We start from the raw sequence: 20,244 nt of genomic DNA on the forward strand, positions 1-20,244 counted from the left end.
ATCAGCACGATAAGCAGACTTCATTCTTTTTCATAGTTACATGCAGTGTCATTTTTGTAGATAGATTTGTTGGCATGCAAATTTATGAATATATGTATTGGGATATTACAATCCCAGAAGTAAAATTCTAGGTCAGAACTTGGAGCTTTTTCTAGATATTGCCCTCCAAAGGTGCTGCACCCAAATGTATGGCCTCACCAGTAATTGCCACGCACGCTTAACCAACACTGTGTGTTCCAAACCACTCCATCTCTTCAGTCTGATATGGGAAAGGATATATTGTCATTGATTTAACTTGCATGTCTTTAAATTTATTTTTCTAAAAACTGTCTATTCAATCCCAATTTCTTTCTTTTATTTATTTGACAGAGAGAGGAGGGAGAGAGAGATAGCACAAGCAGGGGGAGAAGAAGGCTTCCCGCTGAGCAGGGAGCCCAATGCAGGGCTCGATCCCAGGACCCTGGGATCGTGACCTGAGCCGAAGGCAGATGCTTAACCGCTTAATCGACTGAGCCACCCAGGTACCTCTATTCCATCCAGGTTTAAAAAATCTTTCCTGGGGCGCCTGGGTGGCTCAGTTGGTTAAGCAACTGCCTTCGGCTCAGGTCGTGATCCTGGAGTCCCCGGATCGAGTCCCGCATCAGGCTCCCTGCTCGGCAGGGAGTCTGCTTCTCCCTCTGACCCTCCTCCCTCTTGTGCTCTCTGTCTCTCATCCTCTCTCTCTCAAATAAATAAATAAAATCTTAAAAAAAAAAATCTTTCCTCACTCAGATCCCTTCTCCATTCTCTTCTTACTTTCTCTATCCTGTTTCCCATAACTGCTTGTCCTTCTCTTCCTTTACAACACTGGATTAAATTTATCTTTTCCAGAAAACTTTCATAATAATGTTTTCATTTCCTCTCAGCGTTGTATATTTATGTGCCTATAGTCACAATTATAGGTATATTCCTCAGTTTTTAAGATGTCTGCCAAAAATACTGATTGTGATCTAATGATAATTATAAACATATAGAGAATTATATCTTTGCGTTGGTTTTCATCATACAGTATTTCACAGAATATAAGATGTGATTGATTGCAGGACACAAAGTAAAAATGCTGTCAATTAAAAGAAAAAACCACAATGCTTTCTTATCACTTAGAATTTTTATTTTAACATTAGTGAATATTATACAATTCATATTTTTACAGCCTATGGGAGGTAAAAGCACTATGTAAAATGTTAACATATAGCTATAAAACAGTAGGAGTTGTCTTAGTAAAATGATGCCTACCAAGTACTAACATTAGTAAAACAGGGTCTGCTGTAGTGTTGGTTTAATTATTTTAAGACATTTAAACAATCAGTACTGTAAAACAAAACTGATATTCCATTCAGTCACATGAAACTCTCTGACTCTAACTCTATATGAATTCCTATTATACAGTTTGAGAAGCTTATGGCTCTGTGATTTATTTACACTTACTAAAATACCAATGAGATTAATCTCATTGGCATGTATTGCTATACCAGAGGGTCTAAGATCTAAGATCAATGTTGGTTTGGTTATCAACAAAAATTTTCAAAGTTCGGAGGTGACATTTTTCAGAAAGACATTAGTCCACAGATACACATAAAAACAAAGTACTAAGTTTCTCTATTTAAGGGCAGGTATATTCATTTTGAGATAATATTAAGAATGTACAACAGGTTGCTTTACAATTGTATTTTATAGTAAGAACAATAAACTAGGACTTAAATGAATTTCTCAATATGAAATGATTCTGAGAAATAGCATAAACCTTTTAACATGTAGACTTTCTGTAGAGAGTATGATACTAAAATTTACGTATAGCTTCATGTTCCCACAGAATAATTTGTAGAAGGAAATAACTGAGAGTAACAGCATACATGTATCTAGTCTGTTACTATTTTCAAAGCATTAAAATTTTTTTAATCAATGTAAACAATAATCCAGTGAGAGATTTTCACCTCCCATTTTATAGATGATAAAGTTCAACAGTGATAATACAGAGGGAATCACTGTAATTACTCTTTCTCATTTTAATTTATCAGAATATTTTATTTATTCCCATTTTAATATTATGCTGCAGCCTTATAGAGGAATATTCATTTACACTGAAAAGCAAAGAAGACTGCGTATGTAGTATGCCTTTGGAGAATGAGAGAATTATAAAGAATTTTAATGAGCTAATTCATTTTTAAATCTCTATTTAAAGAACTGTTCTCAATAGCAATTTCTCCATGTAGGCAAGATAATATAACTTAAATATAAAAGTAAATTGCATTTCTCAATTATCCTGGATAGCAAATAATTAATATTGAGAACATCCAGTGTAAGGTAAAATAGACTTTGGGCATGTTAAATGAGTGGGCTGGCACTTTCATTTAGTCAATCAATTGAATCAACCTTCAAAGCAGGTGAAATTAAATTATTATACTATATGGAATCTTCAAATCTATTAATCATATATTTCTACAGCAATGTATGAAATAATACCAGATAAAGAATGTAAAAAGTTTAACAAATACATAGTCAATGCTAATAGTAACATCTTCTTGGAAATAACATTACTTTTATAAATAGGCTGAGGCAGAACTATCAATTTCACATTAATACCTCACAAAACTCACAAAAACAAAGTCAGTATTTCCCATTTTCATATGCAAAAGCAAGATAATAGCTAGAGTATGTACAATTTACATTAAATACATCTTAGAAAAGAAGATAAATGAACTTATCTTCCACATATAATATATACTAACTTAAATTCATTCTTTTATTTTTGCACAGTATCCTTTTATAAACTACACTTTTTAACTGAAGAGACTTCCATTAAGTACTATCAAATTATTTTCTCCATGTGAAAGTCTAATTTTGTTTCTCACTAGAAAGTTTTTCTTCTCTCTTTAAGTCATATTGTTTTGAAATAATGAATTACACTTAAATTATTCATTATTACTGGCTGTCTGGCATGTGGTCCTTTCACAAGAAACAAAATATTAACTTCTACCAAATATATACATCGCTCTTCTAAACCATTTCATATTTGCGTTTTATAGCACTCGCGGACTAACGATGTGCAATAGGTCACAAAGCTGCAGGAGACTATTCTGACTAGTGGTATGAATGTACGCCGTCTGTGGACAGGAGGAGAAGCGTGTCCAGGACCAGAACGGCAAGGATGGCGACGGCTGCCAAAAATGCTACTCTTTCCACCAGCGAGATGGGACTTTTTTGAGGAAAAAAAAATATCTACATTTTACATTTCTTTACTGTATACATAAAAGAATAACAGACATTCTGATGACTTTGGTAAATGAGCAAAAACTTTTTAAAAACTTCATATGCTTCACACAATATATGTTAAGTAGTTTTAAACGTTAAAAGTACAATGTAAACCATCACAGTATATTATACAGTAGCTTAATTTCTATTTGTTTTTCAAAATTATTTTAATGTAATTAAAAACCTGGTAATAATGGGGATTTTTCAACAATTCTAAAGGCCCTAAAATAAATCTCAAGGAATATTCATTTTCTGAAAATAAGTTCACAGTCCAAAACCAAAGAAAATATGTTGTTGCTGTTAATTTTTAAGGGATCTAGATTCCAGGAGTCATACATTATTTTGAAATGAGGCAATTTCTAATAAATAAATAAAAAATTTTAAATACATTCTTATATAGTCATTGGAAGTATCTATATACTTCTGAAGGGAATGAAAAAGTACAGAGTTCAGTAAATCAAGGCAAAAGCTCAACTTGATAACACATAACATGTATAGTTAGTGAGAAGATGCATTTTAAGTGTCTTATGTTCAAGAATTCTGTCAAGAAAAATTATAATTAGCATTTCATCTTTTCCTTCATTTCTACATGTTCTGATCTCAGACCTGCTTCCATTCTCTGAAATTTGTGCTTCTTGCATCGTTTTGTAGATAATAATCCTTAAAACTTTGCTTTGGAAGTACCTAATTAAAAAAAATATATATATGTAAGCAATATTTATTTAGGATGAAACCAAGAGTGATGGCATTAATCAACTATTATTATGATATTAATGTGAAACAGTAAGGCACATAATGAAAACACTTGATAGAAAATATAAGATTCAAAGACTTAACTAAAACTTGAACTTAAAAGTTGAGTATTTTGTTTAGTAACTTGTCTAATCTTTGGTATTGTAAAGGTCTAAAAGAAATGTTGTTTTTGTCTCTCAGTCTATGTACTACTACATGGTTGGGAATACTACCTAAATGAACAAATGATAGGGTTCTACTTTTTTTTAATGTTAAATTCTTATAGGGAGTATAAAGCTCCTTCAAATAGAGACAAAGAAGACCTGACTTCTTTTGTTCACTCAACAGTTACCACCTTAGATAGATAAATAAGCCTACTTGCCTCTAAACATTTTAGATCCAACATGAGTTTCCCAAATGAGTTCCATAAAAACAGATCTGAAAGCTTTGCAAAATAGCTGATACTTGGTTTTCTCTTAGAGAGACAAATAAATAGTGGCATATTAAGATCTGATAAGTTCTAAGGGGGAAGAAACCTACTGAACCATGCTTATTATAGTATTTCTCAAGCTTATTTGACCAAGCAGCTTTTTTGTTTTTTAGAATAATACACATTGATATCCTATGGAACCACTTTGGGAAATACTGCTATAGACAAATACAAACGTTTCAAGCTCAAGAGAAATAGCAAGAAATATACATATTTGCAAGCATTCACTGTCCAGACCTAACTAATCAGAACCCACAATCAACCAACATTTTATAGCTACAATAGGCTTTTACAAGAAAAAAGGAAAGGCAAACCTCTCATTCTGGAGATGAGCAGCAAATATGAGTTATTTCTTTGGGTTGACACAAAATCAGTGAATCTCCTGCATCTTTCTCAATTACTGCATTCTATGGTGATAGTTTAGTAACAAATAAATAAGATGGCTTTGCCATCAGACAGAATGAGGCTCAAATCCTAGTGGGCCATTGACTAGCAAGTTATCTTGGGTAATTACTCACTACGTCTTTATTTTCCCTGGTGTTAAATGGGACATCTATCTCTGACTCTACATGTGGAACACCTCATACAGGGCCAGGCACCTAAAATAACTCTAAAAAGTTACCTGTTATTATTGCAGCCGATGTTTGGACATGATCCTACAAAACAGTAACTAATATTCCTTAGATGCTAATGGTTCTAGATGATGAAAATCCTGCTTGGAGTCATTATACTGTATCTGCTCAGATACAAAACTGTAGGTTTAACAGAAAATTTTTCTTTCGAGACACTCCAAGAGAATTCCAGTCAGATGAGTATTTATTCTAGTTCATTTTTGCATCACAGCTTAATAGTAGCAAACCAATGCTTTGTTATAATGACTAGTTCTTAAATTAAATTACTGGTCTAAAATCATTAGAAGAATAATTTGTAAATTGAATTAGTGGCCTAAAAATAAAAAATAAGTTATAAGTCTATTTCTTTCAGCGATTTCCTAAATGTCATCATAGAAAAATAGATTATGACCCTTCCTTTGTTACTGAACAAATTTAGAGACGCTAACATACTTATCTGCTATGAAGTTCCTTCTTTAGACAGGATTTGAAAGTGGGATACTTCTGCACTGTTTTATAACCCTGTAGAACAGAGGATTAAAAAGTAAGCAAATGTAAATAAAATGTTATGGGGACACAGGTATGCAATAAATACATAAAGCAAAAATAAAAACACATAAAATTTGAGAGAGAAATACAGTGTCAGAGGCTTCTAGCATAGTTATATTTTAAATCGATCTTGCTACTCTAAAATTTTTGAGGAAAAATAGGTGATTTTCAACGTATATCCATCCTTTCAGGTTATTTGTGCCATCAGTCTCCAATGTTAACAAGTGACCGCTAGGTGGCAGTTAAGTACACAGTATCTGTACCAACACTCTGGATTTTTAAAAAATAATTAAAAATCTTTAAAAACGTTTCAGATGAATCTTGATTTTTTTGGGGGGTATATATAACTTTTTATCTTTTTAGATGTATAATACTTAGGGGTATTCTTTTTTTTTAAAGATTTTTATTTATTTATTTATTTATTCATGAGAGAGAGAGAGAGGCAGAGGGAGAAGCAGGCTCCCAAGGAGCAGGGAGCCCGATGCGGGACTCGATCCCAGGACCCTGAGATCATGACCTGAGCCGAAGGCAGACGCTTAACCATCTGAGCCACCCAGGCGCCCTACTTAGGGGTATTCTTACCAAAGAGAGAAGACTGAACATTCTAGCTGTTACTAGAAAAATTTTTTCTTTTTCCATTTGTGGCACATCCACAAATATGTTAAATGTGTAAACGTTTGTTGACTTACACTATATTTCATAACTTAAAACATATTTCTGAGGAAAAAAAATCAGTAATTTTCAGTATAAGGCGTTAACAGGAAAAAAAAAACAGTTCAATAGACAAAATTTTTTTTACCTTGTTCTCCATTTAAAGTACTGAAGATGCAGTGACTTAAGAGTCTCGAATTGCTTAGTGGAAATCTGCATCGTGCAAAATGAGAATCATGCTATTTCTTTGTATAGTACCAAGTCTGAATTGCCTGTGTGCTGACTGAATTAATCAAAAAATATTTGGCAACATTTCTCCCCACAAACTGAGATGGAGACATTAAATTAATTGAATATGAAAATAACTTACTGAAATTCAAACTGATTTATATTTTTAAAAAGCATGAATTTTTATCTATCACCTTGAAGTGTTTTGGAAAGTAAGTATGACCTTATGTTTTTTCTTTTCAAATATAACATTTCACATTTATATCCTTAAGAATTTATATACATTGTTTTTGAAACTTAGGGTTTTTTCCTTCTTCAATTTTTAAAAAGGATATCAATAGGCTTCGAATTTATTGGTTTACCCGGAATCCTCTATGGAGTCTGTCTTTCATAATTCCAATAAATTCTTTATAACTTAATTGATCATCTTTGTCAACGTCAAAAATCTTGAAGACTGTGTTCACTAAATGTGGTGAAAGTTTGAGGCCAGTAGCTACATAGACGGCACGCTTGAATTCATCTAGATAAATGTCACAGAAAAGAAGTAAACAGTTAACACTATTTTTATAATGTGTTAATTGCTAGAAAGGTTATAAAAGAAGTTTTTCTAAACATGGGTCATAACCTTAGTAACACATGACTCTTCATTAGTCATGCTATCTTTCAGGGAACAGAAAATGTTTGTGGTTTGAATTAAAAGGACCAAGAAGTAGCTGTATCTTAGGTTAATAATGTATTCATATTCAGTGGATGTTTAATGAGCACCTACTATCAGTGACAGACACTTTAGAAATTAAGATGAATACATTATCAAGAAACTTACAGTTCAGATGGGCAATGAGACACCTGCCCAAATAACCTAACACAGGACCACACAGATATTAACAAAGTGTATGAGAACTTGGACATGAGTGATTACTTCTGTCTGTAGTGTGGAGTCATAGGGAAAGGAGAGGGAAGAGCAGTGATTAGGAAAGGCTGCGATTTGTATGTGAGCTGAGCCCTGAGAGATGGATGGGGTCAGCTTGTGGAACTGAAGAGTTTCCATAGCAGGTATATTGCAGAAGAGGTCTATGTCTTAGAAAGATTATTCTGTGAGCTGTCTAGGAAACATCAGAGAGGAAAAGAGAGATATACTTATTCCTAGCACCTGCAAGAACACACTTTTGATTTCCTTCATTCCCAGTTACAAAAAGTATAAAAGAGTAACTTTCCATTCTGAACCAGGTAAGCAGATACTGACTTGTTTTTCTTCTCAAGGTTGACTAGTGGGTTTATCATGGCAGTAAATGCTGGTCTGTGAAGGCAGGGCTCCCAAAGTTTTGGTTTGAAAACATTAAGGTAGGTTGAGTTGAGAGGATGCCTTATTTGAACATCTGCACTAGACAAAGGGTGAAATATGAATAATTTTCGGATTTCTCTAACTCAGTGAATCCATGATTGCAGCTAAGTGAGGGATTCAATATCTACATTTTTGGGAGAGAGATAATTTATTAGCACTTAGGGCCCACAGTTTGGCTTTTCCCCAGAACTTGGGAATAACAAGACTGTCCTCTGAGATTTAAACTTGGGAATTAGCACTTACTAGATTACGGCAGACACAGGTAAAATTACTTCAAAGACATAAATAGAAAGTCCTCATGTGGCAAGAATATTAAAAAAGGATATGGCCCATGAAGGAAGGGAAAGTGGTCATAGCCGCAGAATCCTAGAAAAACGACTGGACTGGTTAGTCTGTCTACGGGGCAAGAATGAGCTGGTCCTGAGGATGACAGCATTCTGAATTCTGTGACAGCTGTATTTCTTTGTAAATCAATGCAAAATCAACATTCAATTTTATATATTATTCATAAAACTCGATTAAGTTAAGTCCACAGCAGAGGGGACTCTGGCGGCAACATTCAGGTTTCTGAGTCAGCAGAGATGGAGGGTAAAATCGGAAATATAAATATCATCCTGTGATGACGTTTGGGCATGGCTCTTCTATAGGTAGACACGTATCCCTCCATGTTACCAGTGGCCATGAGGTTTCTTCCTCTTTGGATCTTTACAAGCATTGTTAGCTCTTCCCCATAATATGAAATGAAGGCCAGTAATAGTTTAATGGAAAAATTTAGCAAACTTCCCTAAACTCTGCTTAGGGAAAATAGATTTCCCATTGAAGCATACACCACACTTTCAGGCAATTTGATGGCCAATACGAAATGTCTCATTAATTTGTTGTCAAAGTTCCTAGAAACAACATATGATTATTTTTCCTTTTAAGTTTTGAAAGACGATTACTTACCTTGCCCTATAGAACGACTTGCAAAATTATACATATTCAAGGCTATTGCAAAGTCTTCCAAGTTGTTCAAAAACTGGAAAAATGACCTGAATTCGTCAAATGTGATGCCCTATATTAAGAGAATATATGTAAATATATTTAGTTTTGCCAAATTTACTACAATAAATATCCATACTTCCTAGAAATAAATAGATTAAGCATCTGCAATGTATCTTGTGAGTGAACATTTCCAGGGCACGTTCTGAAGCCTCCTTTCTCCAAATTAAATGTAAAATTCACTCATATTAATTTCCACTGCATGCGGTTGCTACCATTAGCAATGCTAGATGAAAATATTTTTAAAACACTGTCATTATCAGCACAGTGTTTCAAAAAATGATACAACAAAAATGAATAAAAAAGTTTCAATTGTGATAACTTTGTATTTCAGGCCTAAATTTTTTAAACCCTGAAAGTAACTATGATTAAGAAAAAAAAAAAAAAAGTAAGGGGAAGACAACCCCTAAAACACCAGTTTCTCCTGTACATGTATTCCTTAAATGTAACTTAGCATTAGGTAGGTCATCAACATCTGTAATAATGACAATGCAAAAGCCAACATGCTGAGTAAGCCCAAAGCAGTGTACTTTTACTTATTTCTGTCGTGATTAACACTGTCAGGATAGCAGGAAAAGTACAGTGAGGGTACCCTTACAGTTCTGGGCCCAACACCAGGGCTTGGTGAAGAACCATGGGAAGGCTTCTAGGATGTCATTTACATAAATTGCAATTATTGCTACTGCTACTAGTTCAATTAAACAGGAACATTATTTAAAATAAGCACAATGTATCTTAGATAATACCAATTTGGACATGAAGAGCTACATTTAATTACTGTGTTCTCAGCAAAATCGACATAATTGAGAAAGTAAAGGGAAAAAGAGCAGAGGGCTAAGAGCTGGGGCTTAACAATTTCACACTTTAATGTAGAAGTAAAAGGAAAGGGAAACTAACAAGGCAGCATTGGAAAGCCAGGGAAAGAACCACAAGAGTCTAATATAAGCCAACTACTGATTAAATGATTATCAAAATAATATTCATTACCAATTTATTATCAAAATAATAGTACTAATTTTTGGCATACACTATTTCCACTTCACTTGCAATGCCTTTTCACTTACAAGGAGAATTCTCACTGTCTTTTCTCTTCACAATTTTCTCTCTTTTCTAATATTCATTTACAGACACTCCAACCCTGGATTCTGCTTTGTGACCCAATCCCACCTGCCATGTTTTCCAGGGAGGGCTGTTTGAATCAATTAGGGGGACTGAGCCAGAAGGGGTCTGTCTTGATGTGGAGAGCTTGTTGCTAGGGAAACCGGTCACTGTTCTGGTTCTGTATCAGTTTATGCTGCGACCAGCTGCCACAGCAATTTTTAAGCAAAGTATAAACAAAAATGTCAATACTTTTACGGAACATAAGATTAAAAAGCAAATCAAGGAATGACAGAATAGAATGTTCACCATCTGAATCTTTAGATTTTTCAAAACAGTGTTCTCCTGTTTGGAAAAGACAAGTCAAATTCAAAACCATACAGTAATTCTTCTATGTAGATTAAACTCTTTGTGTTTGGAAATACGGAACTGTAAACTGAAAAACGGCATTCATCTTGATGGAGATAATTTAAAGCAATCCATTCTTAGCAGCAGTGAGGGAAAGACGTGTCAGAGAGAGGGAGGATGGTCATTTCTTCCTCCTCTCCACCCTCACCTCCAAAATCACTTTTGTTAATGGAACATTTGGATTTGAATGAAATGTGTCCTAATTGTTAGAAGTGGAGTGAAAAGAAGTAACTTACATTTTAACAAAAACAAAATGATGATAATAACTGAAAAATTTAAAGCATCAAAAAGACATGAAACTGAGAGTTCAAAAATAAACCCAAATACCTATGACAGACTGATTTTCAGTAAGAGTCCCGAGGCCATTTATTGGAGAAAGAACATCTTTCTTTTTAACAAATGGTGCTGGACAACTGTATAACCACATGTAAATGAAAGGTACTGAACTTTTATTTCACTCCATGTACAAAAATTAACTCAAAATGGATCAAAGACCTAAACCTAATAGGTAAAATTGTAAAAATCTTATAAAAACCAGAAATGAAAATTTCATGACCTTGGAATTGGACAATGGTTTCTTCCCTCCTCTTTTTTTGTTTTAACATCAATATATTGTTTATTTTCAAAGTGGAAGGGATGCTGTATCTCCTACTTGGTAATGGTTTCTTAAATATGACACCCAAAGTATAAGCAACAAAATTAAAAATAGATAAATGAGACTTTGTCAGAAGTAAACATTTCTTGTGTATTAAAGGATACTATCAAGGAAAGTAAAAAGCCTACAGAATGGGAGAAAATATTTGCAAATCATATATCTAATAAGATTCTAGTATCCAGAACATCTAAAGAACTTTTAAAAACCAGTAACATAAAGACAACATGATGAAAACATGGGCAAAAGACTTGAATAGACATTTCTCCAAAGAAAACATACAAATGGCCAACAGGTACAGGAGCAGATGCTCAACATCATTATTCACCGGGGAAATGCAAGTCGCAACCACAATGATCCCACTTCACATCCACTAGGAGGACTCAAAATAAAAAGGCAGGCAATAACAAGTGTTATTGTGGAGAAAAGGTAGAGAAAATAGAAACTTCATTCATTACTAATGGATTAATATAGTTACTCTGGAAAGCAGCTTGGTAGTTCTTTAAAATGTTAAAAATTAAGGATGCTTTGTGACCCAGCTATTTACTCTGAAGTATATATCTAATTCTCTGACAATTCAAAACATATGTCCACATGAAAAAATGCAGACAAATGCTCATAACAGCATTATTTAAATAGTCCAACTGGAAACAACTCACCAACTGACAAACAGAGGAAGTGTGGTATATCCAAATGATAAAGTATTATGTGGCAATAAAAGGGAATGAAGTGCTGATATTTGCTAAAATATTGATGAACTCTGAAAAAGTTATGCTAAGTTAAAGAAGCCAGACACAAAGGCTCACAAATTGTATGATTCCACTTACATGAAATATCCATTATAGACAAATCCACAGAAACAGAAAGTGGATCAGTGGTTGCTGTGGGCTGAGGGGAAGTGGAATGGGTTATGGGATTTCTGTGTAAGATGACGAAAAAGTTCTGGGACTAGCACTAGTGATGGGTTGTATAACATTGTGAACATAATTAATACCACCACATTTTACTCTTTAAAATGGTTAAAATGGTAGATTTTATGTTATGTGTATTTTACAATAAAAATGTACATATACTACTGAAATATGTCATTCAGGATGGGAACAAGCACTTGGATTGAACTGTGTGGCAAGGCGTAAGTGAACACAACTGAGATAGCTGGTAAGACATAATTCAGTACAAAGACAAACTAGAACATGCGGTAGATCTCAAACTGCTACCGTAATCACACTGGGGGTTCGGGCTGCTACCATGCCCCGTCTGCAGCCCTGAGGCTGCTCCCAATGTGTGCACTTGTTTATCTTCGGTGGAGGTGCGTAAGCCTGAAGTAATTCTTAGGAGACCAGGGTAGGGGGCCTAAAGAATCCATCCCTCCACTGAAACAACGATCAGCTGGGAAAGACTGACAGAATCAACTTTCTTGAAACTCTGGAATCGAATCCGAAGTTTATAGCAAGGAGGGGACTGAGTAATAAGGAGAAGGGTCACTGAAATTCAGTGTGAGCCTTGTGGTGTCTCTGTCCAGCGAACTACCATTTTCATCTTTCAGTGCTGTGGCAGCAGCTTTGGGGCTGGTGGCTAATGTTCCTGGTGCGGCTTCCTGGTGCCAGAGGGCTGATATGGGCCTTGTTATTAACATGGTGTGGTATGGGATTTGGTTTGTCTGGTGGTTCCTTGAGGGACTAGCGCAGAGGCTGACTTTTGATTTGCCCCCTGGGTCTTGGACTGGTTTGGCTTTCATGGTGATAGCGACAACTATCGAAAGATATAAGGACATGCACACTCTGTGCCTGTTTGAGGCAAGGGATGACAGATGGGACAAGCGGCAGACAGAATCTAAAAACCTGGCAAAGAGAAGGCTGAGGAGAATGGTTATTGGAACAGGGGCTCAAAGGGCCATTGTAAATACATGGGAAATTAAACAGGCCCAGGAGCTGACACATGCTTTGAAAAGACCTGAGCAGATGTTAGGTAACTACCTCTGGCAGATCTGTGGGCTTTGTGGAAATAGGAGATCAAGGCAAAGGAAGAGGCTTAGGTAGCCTGGCTTAGTGTTGAAGGAATGCTCCAGCTCAGAGCTGAACTGCAAAGACAGTACTATATGTATTTTTTTCTTCCTGGCTCTAGGCATTTAAGGAAATCTCTGTCAGTTCTCTGGCTAATTACAAAGATAACAGAACAGAGTCTTCAGTGACTGCACATGACAAGAAATACAGTCTTTCCCATTTGTTTAGTGCCTTTTCAAGCTACCCTGCAAATGGACAACTGCAGGGGAGAGTCTGGTTTTTCAGAGTTAGCAAAGCATAATATTCAAAATGCTTAGGTTTTAGCAAAGATTACAATGCATACAAAGAATTAGGAAAATATGGCCACTGGCAGGAAAAAAAAATCAACAAACCGTCCCTGAGAAGTTTAATCATTGGACCAAATAGACAAAGACTTTGAATCAACTGTCATACACTCAAAGAGCTAAAGGGAACCATGGATAAGGAACTAAAGGAAATCAGGAAAACTACCTGTGAACAAAATGAGAATATCAATAGATAGAAATTATAAAAAGAAACCAAATAAAAATTCTGGAGCCAAAAAGTACTATAACTGAAATATAAAGTTGAGTAGATGCTCAGCAATAGATTTGAGCAATCAGAATAAAGAATAAGTTAAAAGTATTCAGTTTGAGGAGCAGAAAGACAAAAGAAATAAAGAAAAGTAACAGAACCTAAGGAACCTGCAGACACCATGGAGCATACCAAAATACACATTATGGGATGTCCAGAAGGAAAAAGAAAAAGAGCAGAAAGAATATTTTTAAAAATAAGATTGAAAACTTCTGAAATTTGATGAAAGATAAAAGTCTATGCATTTAAGAAGCTTTACTGACTTTAAGCAGAATAAATTGAGACTCATACCAAGACATACACTTAAACTGTCAAAAGATAAAGACAATCATGAAAACAGCAGGCGAGAAGTGATTCTTCATATATAAGGAATCCTCAGTAAGATTAACAACTGATTTTTCATCAGAAACCATGATGCCGGGGCGCCTGGGTGGCTCAGTCGTTAAGTGTCTGCCTTCAGCTCAGGTCATGGTCCCAGGGTCCTGGGATCAAGCCCTGCATCGGGCTCCTTGCTCCGCGGGAAGCCTGCTTCTCCCTCTCCCACTCCCCCTGCTTGTGTTCCCTCTCTTGCTGTCTGTCAAATAAGTAAATAAAGCTAAAAGAAAGAAACCATGAGGCCAAAGTGAGTAGGATAGTTCAAGTGCTAAAAGAAAAAAATCTGAAAACCAAGAATTCTATAGGTGGCAAAGCCATTCTTCAAAAATGATTAAGGCATTCTCAGATAATATGTGGTAAAACTATCCTTCAAAAATGAAGAAAGTAAGACATTCTCAGATAAACAGCAGCCAATGGAGCTCATTGCTAGCAGATCTGTCCTACAAGAAATGCTAAAGGGAATCATTAAAGCTGAAAAGAAAGAAAACCAGGCTCTAACTGAAAGCTGTATGAAGAAATAAAGAATTCCATTTAAGGTAAAGCTAATGGTAATTATACAGATAGCACTTCACACCCACTAGGATGGCTATTACTTACTTGAATATATATATATACATATATTCATCCATGGACAGATGAATGGATAAACAGTATATGTACAATAGAATATTACTCAGCCATAACAAGGAATGAAGTACTGATACAAGTTACAACATACATGAACCTCAAAAATATAATGAAAGAAGCCAAACATAGAAGGTCACATATTGCATGATTTTACTGATATAAAATAGAATAAGTAAATCCATTGAAACAGAAATCAGACAATAGTTCCTAGAGGCTGGGGAGAAATGCTTAATAAGAATAGGGTTTCTTTTTGGTGTTACGAAAATGTTCTGGAAATAAAGATGGTGTTTCTATTGTGTCCATACTAAATGCCACGTGAATTGCTCAGTTTAAGACAGTTTATGTTACATGATGTTTACCTCAATAAAATACACAGAAACAAAAGACTAGAATGAGAAAAAGATTAACTTGAAAAATCCATCTTAGTCATTAGAAGACATTATCAGCCAAATAAAAATAACCATTCAGAAAATACGGTCTTACAAGAGCCTCAAGAGTAAATTCATTTGTTCTCAAAGCAAAATGCATGCTCATCTCATAAACTGAGTATGCTACTAGTTATATTGTTCAAATTATATAGGTAACTGATCTAAATGACAACTAGATAACTTTTAAAATATAAACAACTTTAAAAGGCTGAGGGAAATGTACCAGTTTGGAATAAGCAGAAAATTCAAACTTGGAAGTTTACTGGCTGAATGACCTGAAGTAAGTCACTTAAATCTTGCTGAATAACAGTTTCCTCAAAGCTTAATAATGAATTTTACTACTTTCTTGTTAATATTTACATTACACAGTTATTAGGAGAAGCCCTCTTCCCTTCTACAGTCTCTACCTACATTCTCTCCTAGGTAAGTTCATCTGGTCCCATGGCATTTACAATTTTTAAAAATTATTTTATATGGCACTGTATTCATCTGTTCAAAATTCAAAAGGGACAAAAGCGTGTACAATGCAAAATCTCCCTCCCTCTCACCCTTGTTCCTTAGCCATGCAGTTCCTTTCCTTGGAGGAACCACTGTCTCTAATTATGTGGGTCCTTCCAGAATTAGCATAGGCTATCTTTTTAAACAAACGGTAGTATACTGTACACTGTTTACAGTTATTGTTTGAAATTGTGCTTTTTCACTTGTGTCTTGGAGATCATTCTACTGTAGTATATAAAGAATCTTCTTTGTCTTTTTTCGGGAATACCTTTTCCATTCTATAGATACATCATAATTTATTTACTGATTTACCGAAAGACATTTAGTTTCCAATCTTTTGCTATTACAAACAACACTCTAATAAATAACCTTGTATATCTGCCGTTTCACATGAGTGAATATATCTGCAGGTAAAATTCACAAAAACAGAAAAGCTTTAAGTTCTACTTCCATTCAATAGGGGTTCAAGGTACTGGGATATAGGAGTGAATAAAAAAAGATAAAATACCACCATTACATTCTAGTTGGGGACACAGACAACAAATAATTAAAAAACAAGTTCTATTGTTTATCCAGATAAATAATGAAAAGTAAAAACTAAACCTATATTATATTATACTCTAATATAGTATGTTAGAAGATGATAATGCTATGGAATAAAAACAGATAAGGGAAGAGGACTAGGGAACGCCAAGGGAGAGGGTTATAGTTTTTATAATAGATTATTACTTACATAATAGCTTATATGTTATTATAAATACATGATTATTTATCCATTAGATTGGAGGGTAGGCCTCATTGAGAAATGACACAGTAAGCCATGTGGATATCTAGGACAAGAGCATTCTGGGCAGAGAAAAGAACCCATACAAAAGCCCCGAGACAGAAGACTGCCTGGTGCTGAGAAGCAGTAAAGCTGTCAGCGTGACTGGAGCAGAGGGGGCGGGGGGGGGGTGGTTGATGGGAAGAGATGAGGGAACAGCTTGCTGGGCCTTGTAGGCCACCGTAAGGATTTAAGCTCTTTCTTTGAGTACAATGGGAAGTTCGTAAGATCTGAATCATGGTATCAATCATTTCCTTAATTGCCAAATGGAGAACACATTGTAGGGGGGGCAAAGTTGGAAGCAGAAAGATGATTTAGGAGGCAACTGCAAGAATTCAGGCAAGAGAGAAGGTGGTGGTGGCAAGAGTGGTCTTGCGGATGGAGGCAGCATCAAGGGGATCTGTTGATGGATTGCATGTGGAATGTCAAAGGAAGGAGTCCAAAATTTTGGCTAGAACAATTAGGGAAAACAGAGTTTCCATTAACTGCAACAGGAAACACAGTGTATGGAAATCTGGGGGATGATCAGGAGTTTTAATTTTGCAACTAGTAAGCCTGAGGTGTCTACTGGATACCCAAGTGGAGATGCTGAGTAGGTGGTACAGTGTAAAAGTCTGAAATTCAGGGGAGATGTTTAAGCTGGAGACATAATTTGGAAGTTTATACACTAATGATTACCAAAAATAGTCCTGATGGCACCCCTAAATTCCAGAGGCACATATCCAACTGCCTATGTAATTTCTTCATTTAGATACCTCATAGGAATCTCAAACTCAAGTTGTCAGAAATGAAATTATCAATTTTTTCCTAACCCCAAACTTGCAGTCTTGCCTGGCTCAGTGAATGGCACCACTACTTCACTATGTGGTTCAGGCCCAAACCCTAGGAATTCTTGATTCCTCTTTCTCCTTCACACTGAAGTCTAATCCAGCAGCCAGTTCGATCAACTCTACTCTTTAAATGACCCAATATCTGACCACCTTTCCCTACGTTCACCCTGGTGCAAACCATGCTCATCTCTTCCCTGAACTCCTGTGACAACATTCTAACTTGTCTCTTTCTTTCAGAGGTGGGCCAACTAAAGTCTATTCTCAATATACCAGCCATGATGATCTTTTGAAGCATGAATCTGGTATCTGGCACGTGAGTCGGATCACATTTGGCTGTCACAGTAGACAGTGAATACTTGCTGCATGAATACCTGATGGATAAATGTATATTCACCTATGTTCTAAAGCAAGGTTAGCACACTTTTTCTATAAAAGGTCAGAGGGTAAATATTTTCATTTGTGTAGGCAATACGGTCTGTGTTGCACCGACGCTACTAAGGCACCGAAGCATTCGCAGACAGTACATTCAAAGAATGAGTGTGACCATGTTCCAATAAAACATTATTTACAAAAACAGGAGGTAGGTAGTTTGCTGACCCCTGCTTCAAAGTTTAAATACTATAGTAGCTTCCCATCACTCTTAGAACCACCATTAGAATAAAATCTAAATTCCTTATCTTGGTCTACAGGGTCCTGGAAGATCTAACCCATATCTGTCTTTCCTTCATCTCCTACTATTTTCCTATTGACTTATTTTACCCTTTTTTGCAATTTCTCAAATAATCTCAGCTTTTTCTGCCTCCAAGCCCTTGGTATTTGCTGTTTCCTCCCCCTGGAATGTTCTTCATCCAGATCTTTGCATAGGTCATTCCTCACCGTCTTTCCTCAAAAGCTACCTGATCAGAGAATGTTTCCCTGACAGTCCAGCTTATTTTCCAGTCCCCACGATTTTTGTTTCTCTTCACAATATTATTATCTGAAAATATATCACTTATTAATTTTTTGTTTACTTGTTTATTGTCTCCACTGAGAGGTATTTCTACAAGACAAGAATTTTGCTTATCTTGTCACTTTACCCACCATGACTAGAATAAGGTCTTGTAAATAGCAGATGCCTAATATCTGCTAGATGCATGAATGGAACTAAAAGTATTTTAGAATATGTAGAGTGCCATCCAAGTAGCTGCACTTGTTATTCTTTTTGGAGAGAGGGGATGAGAAGTGAAAGGAAGGGAAAGATATAAGTTAGGGTGTTGGAGGAATATCACTGGCTTACAGTCGTGGGTTTGATTCCTTGGGCAAGCGTCTAAGTATCTGAGACTCAGCTTCCCTTTTTCTAAAAAAAGATGTCAATGTCTGGAAGTCGGTTCTAAGGATTGATGAGGTAATACCAAAACAAACAAACAAAAGTCATGAGACTCGATGTTGGTTCATTTGTCAAATTTTCCTTTTTTTAGCTGTAATGATGTATAGTGCTTAAGATACTTCTATCAATTATATGTTTTCAGAAACTGAATTTAACCTAAAAGAAAACTTTATTTTCAAATAACTTTAGGTATAAAAAAATAGCTGCAAAAATAGTACAAAGAGTTCCCATACACTCTTCACCCTGGAATTGAACTTTTTGAGTTCTAGATTTCTGTGTTTCCATTGGATAAAAGAAAAAGAGAAGCAGACTCATTTAGGCCCTAAATAATATCCGAGCAGCTTGACAAAGAGGTACAATTTCTAATATTTATTTTTAGGGAAGTGTCTCTGAATTGAAAACATTCAGTTTAATCATGTGAAACAGATAAAGTCCCCTAAGAGATTATGTAAACTAATGGCCAAATGCATCAGGTCTTTTCTTCTCATTCCTTAGGGGACCTGGCGAATTGTTAGCAATGTCACAGTGTATCCATTTTAAACAAAGTCAAACTATTTGCAAGTTTCTCTTGGATAGATTAACTTGATCCTTCTATAAACACAAATAGAAGGCAATATATCCAAAACATCTCATGCTTGAAGGGGTACTTGTAACACCAGTTCTATTTAGTTGCAATGATGCATTCAAATACCACTAGGTAATGCAACTGCTCAGAATTGCTGACAACACATTTGCTGCTAAACAAATAGACAATCAGTTGCCCAGGGTTCTTAACCATTCATGCCATCCAAACTCTTTGAAAAACTTCACTTCACTTGCTGATAAGATCACTCACTCATCAATGGCTATCTTCAAATGACCTTTTATTAAGGATATTAGAGAACAAAGTGTGACTGAAATGATGTCACTATAAACTGCTTCATACGAGGGGATTAGTTTATGTAGTAGTCAAAGCATGTATCTCAGCAGAATTCTCTTCAAAGACGATATTCATAATGTGAATAAAACAATTGCTAATAACCTTAATGGTTTTCAGCATATCTAAGAAAAACATGGATCTCTACCCAGAATTTTACATTAATCGATTTTAAAAATTTAGCCAGAGCACCTAGGACACTGAGGAAAAAAAGAATGAAATATACCCAAAATACCTATTAATCCACAAAGGAGAAAAGAACTAAGAAACAATATATTCTATAGATCTATACGATTATAAGATAATATATGTAATAAAATAGATATGTGAGATTAGATACCTTTTCTTCAGGTATACTGTAACGCACATTTTCCAGAAACACTGATGTATTTTCCACATTTGTATATCGTAAAAGAATATGAGCAAAATCTTCTTCACTGATAGTGCTCATCCCATTAGAGTAGGAAAGGAATTCTATTTCTAGAACTTCTGTCTGTAGGTTATCCATGAATCTATGACAAAAATATAGAAAGAATGAATAAGATAAATGAAGAGTGATGGCAACAGGTGATACTTAGCCTCTCAGGGCTCTGGCTTCCTCATCTTTAAACTGGGGACAACAAAAAGATCTTTCAGGGTAGTGATGAGACTTAAAAGAGTTATTGTGTAGTGC

General features: G+C 35.4%; 1 protein-coding gene across 4 annotated transcripts in view; it reads right to left on the reverse strand.

Moving 5' to 3' along the window:
* Window positions 1–1,128: 1,128 nt before the first annotated feature.
* Window positions 1,129–20,244, reverse strand: part of MICU3 (mitochondrial calcium uptake 3) — a 101,116-nt gene continuing 82,000 nt past the window's right edge. For all 4 annotated transcript variants that reach the window (XM_081808109.1, XM_081808101.1, XM_081808120.1 and 1 more), the window contains 5 exons: window positions 19,912–20,083; window positions 8,840–8,948; window positions 6,915–7,072; window positions 5,578–5,646; window positions 1,129–3,975 (listed from right to left, as the gene is read on the reverse strand). In XM_081808109.1, coding sequence (XP_081664235.1) covers window positions 5,578–5,646; window positions 6,915–7,072; window positions 8,840–8,948; window positions 19,912–20,083 — 508 coding nt within the window. In that variant the 3' untranslated portion in view covers window positions 1,129–3,975. The remainder of the gene's footprint in view (window positions 3,976–5,577; window positions 5,647–6,914; window positions 7,073–8,839; window positions 8,949–19,911; window positions 20,084–20,244) is intronic.

Source organism: Leptonychotes weddellii, chromosome 2 (assembly GCF_054177405.1).
Source record: "Leptonychotes weddellii isolate Sample4059 chromosome 2, ASM5417740v2, whole genome shotgun sequence".
Classification (NCBI taxonomy): Eukaryota; Metazoa; Chordata; class Mammalia; order Carnivora; family Phocidae; genus Leptonychotes; species Leptonychotes weddellii.